Source organism: Pteropus medius, unplaced genomic scaffold (genome assembly GCF_902729225.1).
Source record: "Pteropus medius unplaced genomic scaffold, Ma_sr-lr_union100, whole genome shotgun sequence".
In the NCBI taxonomy this organism is placed as follows: domain Eukaryota; kingdom Metazoa; phylum Chordata; class Mammalia; order Chiroptera; family Pteropodidae; genus Pteropus; species Pteropus medius.
The window spans coordinates 64925-76770 of record NW_024341881.1 but is presented as its reverse complement, the minus strand read 5'-3'; the positions used below and the strand labels follow the sequence as shown (position 1 = coordinate 76770).

The window sequence follows — 11846 nt, the reverse complement described above, 5'->3', positions numbered from 1 at the left end:
AAATAAATGTAAGTCACTGAATAAATGCAATTTAGTGCAGGGAATTACTATAAATGCCAATAGTACTAGTCACCATCTTTAGAGCTGTCAGACTTTAACTACTTTTGGATTTCAAAATTATATTGGGTCTCCTTTTTCTAATAAAACATTTAAATTTTTTAATACAGGCATTCTAATGATTGGTGTTAAATATTTCTGTGGAGTTTGACTTTAATGAGAATGTTATTATTATAAACTTCTATATTCCTTACTATCTCTTTTTATGCTCCAATAAATAATATATCTACAAATGTAGAATATCTTTAAAAAATGTATTTAATCATGACACAATTGTTTAAAGCTCTAAGGCATTTAGAATCTGACCTTTAGTTTTTTCAACTGGGAATTGAGCCCAACTCTCACCCTTTACTCCGCCCAGTTTTACTCTACTAAGGATCTTGTCAATGCACATACCATTTATTCTTAAGTATACTTACCTCACAGCATAGTCCCAGACACCAGTCAATTGCAGAGATGAGTAACCAAGGAGTAACCTATGCAGAACTGAATGTGGCCAAGTATTCAAAGAGACAGCAACTAAAACCTAAGGTCACAAAAAGCTCCATCTCAGTAAGTGAGCAAGAAATAACCTATGCAGAATTAAACCTTCAAGATGCTTCTCAGGATCTTCAAGGGAATGAAGAGAAATATCACTGCAAAGGTAAAACATTTAATAGACACACAGTATATCTGTTCTAGGATGTATAGTTGAGTTGCAGAGATGTGAGGAAAGAATAGGAGATAGACTCACATTTTTTCATTTGTGAGGATCAGAACTTAAAGTTGGAATACAGTATTGTAACATGAAATCTCAGGACTAATTTTATTCAGGCATCATTGTAAGATGTAGTCTTTGACCAACTCGCAGAGCATTATGTTTCCTAAAAATGCAGTGGTGTATTCTGAGAGGATGATTACAATGGTAGATATGGTTTTGGGGTCCAAGCTTATGTATACGATTTCTTGTGCATGTGGATTCTCCCTGTGTAAACTGTCTAAGCAATTGTCTCCATCTATTCTTTCTCAGTGTTCCCATTTCTCTCCCTGCAGCTTTACCATCACCTCCAGAGAAGCTTATTGCTGGGGTCCTGGGGGTCATCTGCCTTGTCTTGATGTCCACTATAGCTGTTATTTGCCGTAAGTAAAATTTTGAAAGATCATAAGAGGACTTTTCAATTTAATGATCATCATTTTACTGTATGCATTTAGACCAAATGTGAAATGGTTCTTCTGAATTTGTCAAATGCTTACATTCAGAATGATTGTAGAGAATATATACATACATTTATATATTCTAATTTCATAACTCAAAAACATGCTTTAAGAGATTGAAGGATCTTACTAAGAAATGCAAATTCATTTTCAGAATGCTTAAAACAAATATTGTAAGAGATGGTAAATTTGGGGTCTTTAGGTTTTTAATATATATTTCCCCTAACTTTATTACTTTATTAATTTTCTTTTTCGTTGGTAAAATCAATTTTGTTACAGATAATTATAACCCTAGACAATAGAACAAATGTCAAATAAGAAACAAGAATTGTTATGATAAACAAGATTAATTAAATTTTTAAAGAGTTACTTTAATTTTTGTAGCTACTGTAATATGGGAGAGTAATTCATCCCCGACAACAAGGATCCGGAAAGGTACATAATGATTTTCAAAGTTCTGATATTAACACAGTTTATAGTTTGTCTCTATCTTAGGCTACATAAAAATGATATTGGATTTTGGGGGTACAACATGAAATATAAAATGAGCAATAAATATTTATAAATAATGATTATAAGAATGTTCTTTCTTATACCACAATATAAGAAAATACTTATTTTTAATCACCATATCTACTGTTGCTGCTTGGCTCACATTTTCTACTGCTATTCTAGGATAAGAGATAAGTAATTTTACAATTCTTAAAAAATAGTTTCCTTCATTGGTGTTTAGAACATGTGCAGAGCAGATATTTTTGTTTGTGTGTTTACGTTACAAGGACACATAAATCAGGGGATGAGAGGTTGACTCGTCTTTGTGAGTGTGTGTACGAATGTGTTTTGTTTTATTTGTACCAGCCTAAGAGGGTGCATGGATATGTTATGCACAAATATGTTTATACCTATGCAAGTACATAAGTTAATTTTTATTTTTTAAAATAAAATTATTTTGGGGTGATAATTCACGATCTCTCTTCAGGATATCATTGTGGTTGTTGTCCAAAGGAGTGGTTTACATATTCCAACAATTGCTATTACATTAGTTCAGAAAGTAAAACATGGAATGAGAGTGTGACGGCCTGTGCTTCTAAGAACTCTACTCTGCTTTATATAGATAATGAGGAAGAAATGGTAAGATAGAATACGTTTCACATGTTTCATTAAAGATTTATTTCAGTCAATATTATATAATTGTAGAATTTATTTGTAGTTTTGTATATATTTGTAGTTATTTGTTTTAAAGTCTATAATATTCCATTGTTTGACTTTATAATGTTATATCATATTTTTATATCACTAATGCACATTTGATAATTTCTTGTACTTGCTTTTCATAGAAAACTGTGCTTCTGTGAATGTTTTTTCCAAAATCAACTTAGCTACTTAATATATCAAGAAAACTAAACCTATCACGATTGAGCAGATTGATTACAAAGAGAATGAGACCATATAATTACAAATTAGGTCACAAAATAGAGTTTGCAGTTCTCTGCGGCTCTGCTCCTGTGTATTCTCTCATCACTTCTCCTCCCTTATCACTTAACCGCTGTCCTGACTTTAATATTAGAGAATCTCTTTGCTTGTTTTTGAACCTCACATAAATAAAATCCAACAGTACACATTTTTTTACTGTCTCTTTTTACTCTCATATAATATTGTTGAAATTTATGTGTATCATTGCATTTATGTGCAGTTTGTTAACTCTCACTGTGGAGCTATGTAAATGTAACACTTTAATATCCATTCTATTTGATGTCTTTCATTGGGGATGTGAATCTCCTGTCAGAGATAAAGAGCCTTCTTGAGTCCAAAAATTTTAGTCTTAGGATCCCCTTTTCTGGTCTCATCTCCAAGTCCCCTACCCTGGTGTCTCCTGGACACCAGGAAGGAGAAGCGCTTTCCCTGGCTCACATTGTTAGCAGGTGTCCTGATGGATCACCTTGCAGGCTTGCCTGGTGTTGCTGGATGGGGTTCCCTCTCTAAAGCAGAAGTGAAATGGCTTCCCTGAGCCATCTCCTATTGTTAGGCTAAGTATTGGGAAGCAGCAGGCCTAGGTTATTTTCTTCTATTAAGTGGGGACATAAGAAACCCTGTTATTCTGTTGTTCCTTTATCTGAGGATACCAAATTATTTTCCTTTTCTCTTTCCACTTTTCAGAGTTCTCCTTTAACTGTATCTTTCATTAGTTCCAGAATTTATAGTTGTACTTAGCAAGGAGTAGCAGAGAAATGAGTCTCTGACACCTTATCTGGGCCATTGTATTCTATCAACACAGAAACAGATCAATTTGGGACTTATCTGGTTAAATAGTGGTGTGGGGCTCAGAAAACCAAAGTTTTGGCTTCTGTGTTATTTGTTTCCTTAATTACAATCCCTTGATGTTTTTGAAAACCTGATCTCTGAGAAACATAGTAGAAAACTACATTGTACATTGATTTAGTCACAGTATCAACTATGTTAAATAAGTATTTCGTACCTTATGGCTGAGTAATATTTCATTTATATATGTATATGTATGTATGTATGTAAGTACATATAAATATATGTATGTATGTATGTGTATGTATGTATGTATGTGTGTGTGTGTGTGTGTGTGTATATATATATAATATATATATATATAAAACTCTTCTTTACCCAATCATCTATTGAAGGACACTAGTTGTTTCCTTGTCTTAGCCACCTGAAATAATGCTGCAATGAACATCAGGGTATCTATATCTTTACGAATAAATGGTTTTAAATTTGGGGGGTAGATACCCAGAAGAGGGATTGCTGGGTCATATCATAATACTATTCTTAAATATTTGAGGAACCACCACAGTGTTTGCCATAGTTGCTGTAGCATTATGCATTCTCACCAGCAATGTATGAGGGTTTATTTTTCCAATATCCTCTCCAATACTTGTTATTTACTTGTCTTGTTGATAACTGTCATTCTAACAGGTGTGAGATGGTATCTCATTGCGGCTTTGATTTGCATTTTCTTAATAGCTAGTGACGCTGAGAATCTTTTCATGTGTATTGGCTGTTTGTATGTCTTCTTGGGAGAAGTGTCTGTTTGGGTCCTCTGCCCATTTTTTAACTGTATTGTTTTTTTGTTGTTGAGTTCTATGAATTCTTTATATTTTTTGGATATTAGCCCCTTATCAGAGGCATTGTTTGCAAATATCTCCTCCCATTCAGTTGTTTGTCTCTTTGTTTTGTTGATGGTATTCTCTTTTTTTGGCTATGCAGAAGCTTTTCAGTTTGATATAGTCCCATTCATTTATTTTTGCATTTACTTCCCTTGCCTTTGAGGTAAAATTTATATCTTGTGGTAATCATGCTAAATGAAATGTCAGACCAGAATGGTTGAGATCCATAAAATTTCACTCATACGTAGGACATAAAACTAAAAGCAACAAACAAACAGGACAAACAAAAACTCAGAGACACAGACAACCATTTAGTGATTACCAGAGGGAAAACGGGAAAGAGATGAGGTAGATAAGGGTATAGGAGAACAAATATATGGTGACAGATGAATATTTGACTTTGGGTGGTGAACATGCTATACAATGTACAGATGATTTATTATTGAATTGTACACTTGAAACGTGTATAATTCTATTAACCAATGTTTCTATAACAAATTTATTTTTTATATTTATATTTATTTATTTATTTAATTGAATGAATGATTAAAAAATTTTTTTCCCACCAAATTCTCCCTGTACCACCTAAACTCTGGTAACCACTAGTGTATTGTCCATGTCCATGAGTCTCTGTTTGTTTGTCCTGTTCGTTTGTTGCTTTCAGGTTTATATCCCACACATAAGTGATATTATGTGATTTTCAACTTTTCCTGTCTGGCTTATTTCGCATAGCATGATTATCTCGAGGTCCATCAATGTCACAAATGGCAGTATTTCATCTCTTCTTATGGCTGAGTAATATTCCATTGTATTTATGTACCACTGCTTCTTTAGCCACCATTAATAATAATGCTGCTATGAGCATCGGTATGCAAATATCTTTTTGGATATGAGTTTTCAAGTCTTTGGGGTAAATAGCCAGTAGAGGGATTGCTGGATCATATGATAGATCAATTCCTAGTTTTTTGAAGAACATCTATATAGTTTTCCATAGTGGCTGTACCAATTTACAGTCTCACCAGCAGTGTATGAGGAGGGTTCCTTTTTCTCCACAACCTTTCCAACATTCGTTATTACTTGTCCTGTTGATTATAGCTAATCTAACAGATGTGAGGTGGTATATCATTGTGGTTTTGATTTGCGTTTCCCTGATAGCTAATGATGTTGAGCATCTTTTCATATAGTGTTGGCCATTTGTATGTCATCTAGGAAGAGGTGGCTGTTCAGGTCTGCTGCCTATTTTTTTCATTGGATCATTTGTTTTTGTTGTTGTTGTTATTGAGTTGTATAAGTTCTTTGTATATTTTCGATATTAGACCCTAATCAGAGGCATTGCTTGCAAACATATTTTCCCATTCGGATGGTTGTCTCTTTACCTTGTTGATGATTTCTTTTGTTGAGTAGAGATTTTTAGTTTGATGTAGTCCCATTCATTTATTTTAGCTTTTACTCCCTTGCCTTTGAGGTCAAATTCATAAAATCCTCTTTAAGTCCAAGGTCCTTGAGTTTAGTTCCTATGTTTTCTTCTATGCATTTTATTGTTTCAGGCTTTATATTCAGGTCCTTAATCCATTTTGAGTTAATTTTGATGTGTGGTGTTAGACACCAGTCTAGTTTCATTCTTTTGTAGGTGGCTTTCCAGTTTTCCCAGCACAATTTATTGAAGAGGCTTTCCTTTCTCCACTGTATGTTTTTGGCTTTTTTGTTGAAAATTATTTGCCTGTATAAATATGAGTTTACTTCTGGAATCTCGATTCTGTTGCACTGATCCGTGTGTCTGTTTTGCTGCCAGTACCATCAGTTATGATTACTGTCGCTTTGTAGTATAATTTGAAGTCAGGTAGAGCGATGCCTCCAGCCTCATTTTTATTCACAGGATGGCTTTGGCAATTCAAAGTCTTTTGTGCTTCCATACAAATCTGATGATTTTTGTTCCACTTCTTTAAAAAATGTCGATGGGATTTTGATAGGGATTACATTAAATCTGTATGATGCTTTAAGTGATAAGGTCATTTTAACTATGTTGATTCTTCCAATCCAAGAACATGGAATATCTTTCCATTTCTTTGTTTCTTCTTTGATTTCTTTTAATAGGGTCTATAGTTTTCATTATATAGGTCCTTCACAGGTTTCAGTAGATTTGTTCCTAGGTATTTTATTCTTTTGTTGCAATTGCAAAACAAATTATTTTTCCCACTTCCATCCTGACACTTCGTTATTAGAGTATAGGAACGCTATGGATTTTTGAATATAGATATTAATAGGTGTTATGTGTTTTTGGTGTGTGACTCCCTTTATCATTATGAAGTGTCTCAGTATATTTCTTTACCCTTTTTATTTTGAAGTCTATTTTGTCTCATATTAGTATCGCTACTCTCGCTTTTCTCTGAATGCCATTTGCTTGAAATATCATTTTCCACCCTTACACTATATATATATATATAGTTATATATATATAAATAAAAATAAATAAATATATATAAATAAAAATAAATAAATAAATATATGTATGTGTGTATATATATATCTATATCTATATATATCTATAAATAGTCATCCCTTTTCTTCTGCATGTGCCTTATCTCCATTCTCCTTTGTGAATCTGGATCTTTGAATCCTCCCCTTTATAGTTATTGCTGTCTCAATTTGTCGCTATGTATGCTGAACGTTCATTATTGTCTTACTATAGCAAATCCTTCATATTTTTAAAACTTATAATGCTCTGTTCTCAGTAAGGTTTGTACTCCTTTACTCTATCAGACTGCTAGTCACCTTACTCCTAATTATGTATTTTTTTTTTTATTATTATCATTTAGCTTTAGGTGAGCTGACCCCTTTCAGTATTTCCTGTAGTGCAGGATTGTAGTGGAGAATTCCCTTAGTTTTAATATGTCTGGAAATGTCTTTATGTCTACTTCATATCTAAAGGAGAGCTCAGCTGGATACATTATTCTTGGCCAGTAGTGCCTTTCATTTAACAGTGCGAATATTTGACTCCACTACTTTCTGGCTTGTAAGGTTTGTGCTGAGAAGTCTGACAATAACGGGTTTCCCTTTATAAGTTACCATCTTCTTTTTCCTGGCTGCCCTGAGAATTCTGTCTTTGTGTTTGATTTTTGATAATTTTCATACAATGTGTCTTGGTGAAGGCTTTTTGGGGTTGAGATAATTGGGTGTTCTGTTGACTTCTTGAATTCCAAGCTCTAGCTCATTCCTTAGATTTGGGAAATTCTTGTCTATTATTTGTCTGAAAATGCTTTGTAATCCCTTCTTCTTTTTCTCATCTTTAAGAATGCCCATTATTCTTATGTGTCCTCTCCTGATGGTATCAGCTAGTTCTTGTATTTCTCTTTCATTATTTTTCATTCTTCGGTTTCTCTCTTCTTCTTTCTGATTTATTTCTAGATTTCTGTCTTCGATATCACTGATCCTTTCCTTCATTTGGTCGACTCTATTTCCCAAGTTCGTTATTTCATTTTTCAATTCTTGCAGTGTGTTCTTTATCTCCAGAAATTCTATTTGGTTCTTTTTGAGAGTTTCAATCTTCTTGCTAAAGAACTCATTCTGCTCATCTAGTTGTTTTTTCAATTCCTGAAATTGTTGATATGATTCATTTCGGATCTCATTGAGTTTTTTCAGAAGTACCATCCTAAATCATCTTTCGTTTAAGTTGCATATTTCTATGTCTGTAAGCTCATTTTCTGGAGATTTTTTCTTTCTTTCTGAGATGCCTTGTCATCTTGGTTGTTCATGGTGTTTAATGGACTATTTCTCTGCCTGGGCATTAATAGAAGTGTGGTCACTTTTTAGAAAGAAGATTTGCTATATAATGGTCTCTCTAGCCTGTTGCAAAGATGGCATTTTTCTTTTGGTTTCCAGTAGTTGGAGTCTAAGCCTCTTGGATCCCTGCTATACATATGTAGCCTTAATAATGCCTTTTTTTCCCTCTTGTATATCTTTAATCATGCTTGTTACTCTCAGTGTCAGTTCCTGTCAGTGTTAGTGAAAATTTTGGTAGCATCTGCTCAGATTGCCCTGGGGCTCTGAGGTATTCTATTTGGAGGGTATGGGGGGAAGGGCCATGTGGGTTAGGGATTAGGGACTGCAGCTTAGCCTCGGTTTTGTAACCGTGGCTGGTAAAAATCAACTGTTGTTTCTTTGCCGTCCTGCTTCTCTGCTTTCTGCCCTGATGACTGGGCCCTGCCATAGGCTTGTGGTGCTCACTGCACTTCCAGGTAGGGCTGTTCAGAGAATGCCCTGGTCTTTCTCCCCTCCCCCTCCTCCTACAGGGAGCTCCAGCAGCTGCTATAGGCAGCTTTTTTGTTTCTCCCAGTCCACCGCCCAACACCTGGGGTTCTGACATGTGGTAGCTTTTATGTGCTGATCCCATGCTCAGACGGGCTGGTGTGGAGTTTGCGTATTTTTTGTTGAGTTAGATGTTCAACTTATTGTTTCAAGGGGAGAGAACTGGGGATGTCTCTCACTCAGCCATGTTTCTGACATCACACCAACATATATATTTTTAAAAAGTATTTGAAAACTTGTTTGAAGCCTTGCTCCTTTAGTTTTGTCAACATGGGTAACTGTTAAATTACATGAATCAGAATTTTCCTTATTAACCTAAAAGGAATAAAACTATTAAGCATAAATATTTAAGAATTAATTTTAAATCAAAATACAATATTGCTGAACATTTTTGGCAACATGAAAGCGGTGTTCAACTTTATATTTAAATTAGGATCCAATACTCTCATTTTGTTCTGAAAATTAAAGAACCCATGAAAAAATACACTACTTGCATTTTATGAAAATAATACCAACTTTTATAATAATTATTTAAATAAAAATTCTTTATTTTTCGGTAGAAGTTTCTGAGTTCCATATTACTTCCATCATGGATTGGAGTCTTCCGTAAAAGCAGTCATCAGCCGTGGATGTCGATAAGTGGTTCAAATTTTACACTAAAGTAAGTTGTTTTTATAAGCTCTACAGAAGAAGAAAAGTATAAGAAATAAAAATTCAGAAGAGTATTATGAATGCATTTGTTTACATTGAATTATAAACATGAAGAATTATGTTCAAAGTTAATGAAACATTAATATAAATATTAAAGAATGACTACCCAGTTTCCCTAATAACCAGTTCTTACTAATATTATATGAAAAATGTCATCACCCATTTTGAAAATATTCTTCTATTACAATTACATGAAAATGTTATTGTTTTATAACTTGTTCCCATACTACATAACAAGAGAATTTTGCATTTTTCTCATTATAGGATAGCAGAGGCATCATCTGGTAAACATAACTGTGTCATGCTATCCTCATCTGGCCTCACGTCAAATTACTGTGGATCTCCAAAAATATATCACTGCAAGTGTAAGCTTTAGAGTTAAAACTCTTGAATTGGATTCTGTTGGGTAACTTTATTCTTCTTAAAATATCATGATTGCTTAAGTCTTAAATAAATATATTATTTGCTCTAACAATGAAACATTTTTCCATAAGAAGTATTGGAAAACAATATACATCCCAAAGTACAGATATCATTACTTTTAGTGTCTGGCTTTCTTGGTTCAACATATTTGTGGCATTCAAGCTTTCTAAAAAATCTCATGTTGTGTGAGTCAAATTACATGAAACATCAAGAATAGGTAAATCCATAAAGGGAGAAAGTAGATTAGCAATTGCCAAGGGCCGAAGGGAGGTGGGCATAGGAAATGATTGTTAATTGGCACTCTGTTTCTTTGGGGAGCTGAAAACTTTCTAAATTTTGATAGTGGTGATGGTTGCAAACTCTGTGAATATATTAAAAATTACTGATGTATACACACTAGAAGGATGAATTTTATGCTGCATATATTACATCTCAATAAAGCTGTTAAAAAACACTTGGGTTTATGTTTGAAATTACATTTAAATTTTAATTTATAAAGATTCATCATTTTACAATATTGATCCTTCCAATCAATATGCTTTATCTTTCCAAATATTAGATTTTCTTTATTTTTCTACTATATTTTGATTATTCCACATTAAAGGTTTATATGAATATTTTACAGTCATGATTTTGTAACTGACATCCTTGATGTCGATTCCACGCGGAGAGCTGCCCTATGTGGGCCACTCTTGACAGAAGCCCTTTTGGTAACTGGCATCCTTATTTTTAATTTTTCTTTAGAATTTTTTTTTGCTTTAAACATAAATACAATTGAAGTTTACATGTTGATCTTCAATGACTTCATTGAATTCTTGTATTAATTCTATCATTTCAAATATATATTCTCTTGAATGTTTTAAATAAAAGGCTATTTTATCTGCAAACAATCACACTTTTATTTCTTTTTCCCTAATGTAATTATTTTCTTTCTTGACTTATCTTCACAGGCTAGGGTTTTATTTCCAATGTTGAATGGAAGGAATTATAAAATTTCTATATGTATCTTTCTTTGTTTAGAACAAAATATTTAAATATTTCATCCTTATGTATGAGGTTTATTTAAAGCTTTTTTCATCATACCTTTCTCATATTAAAGCAATTCTATAATATTCTTATTATTCTAATAGATTTTATAATTGCTACATTTTGATTATTTTTGTATCAGTTGCCATGATACATGTTTTTCTGTGTAATGCTTATGAAACGAGTTATCTTTATTTCTTTGAAATGTTAAACCAATCTTGCATTTCTAAAATGAAACCACAATAAACATTCAATATCGTCCTTTTTAAAAAATCAGTGCCTCTATTACACTTAGATTGAGTTCTTTTCCTTTTGTGTTCACAAAGAGATTAGAATAAATTTTTATTTATGTTATGTATTTGACAGTTTTTAATATCAGGACTATATCTGGAAGCATTTCTCTTTTTCTATTATCTGGAAGTCTTTGTATAAGTGCACTATTTTTTTTAAATGTTATTTTTCACTACTGACACCATCTGAGCCTGAAAAAGTTCTTTGTGAGAAAGTTTATAAAATTGACTCAATTTCTCTAATACAGGCTAGATTTACTGAAGTTTTTATTTGTTGCACTGCATTTTTATAATTTTCTGTTTCATGTAGGTATTAAAATGCATTTATAATATTGCTTTATTATCATCTCAGTATCTGTAAAAGCAGTAATGGTATTTCTATGTTTATTCTAGATTTAAAAGATTTGTATCCTCTCAGTTTTTCCTCCAACAGTCATTTATCAATTTTACTAAGTATTTTCAATGAGAATAACTTTGACATTGTTGATTCTATTGTAATTTTGTTTTTTACCCTGATTTTGTATTCTTTTGTTTTTGTCTTCATTTGGATTTAATTTCACAGAATTTTAGCTTTTCCATTTTCTTGAGATGCATGTTTATATTTCTTCTTTTTTTGTAACATGTATTAAGGCAATCAATATCTCACAAGATAGATTTTTGCTGTTATATTTTCCTTGTAATTCATATAAAAACTGTGATCATT

The 11846-nt window shown here is 32.8% G+C and overlaps 1 protein-coding gene across 1 annotated transcript in view; it reads left to right on the top strand.

Annotated features, from left to right (window-relative positions):
- The first annotated feature begins 477 nt into the window (after positions 1-477).
- The window catches only part of LOC120594978 (lymphocyte antigen 75-like), a 44838-nt gene continuing 33469 nt past the window's right edge, over positions 478-11846 (top strand). The window contains exons 1-6 of the mRNA XM_039853226.1: positions 478-700; positions 1090-1176; positions 1636-1686; positions 2231-2382; positions 9254-9354; positions 9669-9769. Of these exons, the coding sequence (XP_039709160.1) occupies positions 514-700; positions 1090-1176; positions 1636-1686; positions 2231-2382; positions 9254-9354; positions 9669-9769 (679 nt within the window). The 5' untranslated portion in view covers positions 478-513. The remainder of the gene's footprint in view (positions 701-1089; positions 1177-1635; positions 1687-2230; positions 2383-9253; positions 9355-9668; positions 9770-11846) is intronic.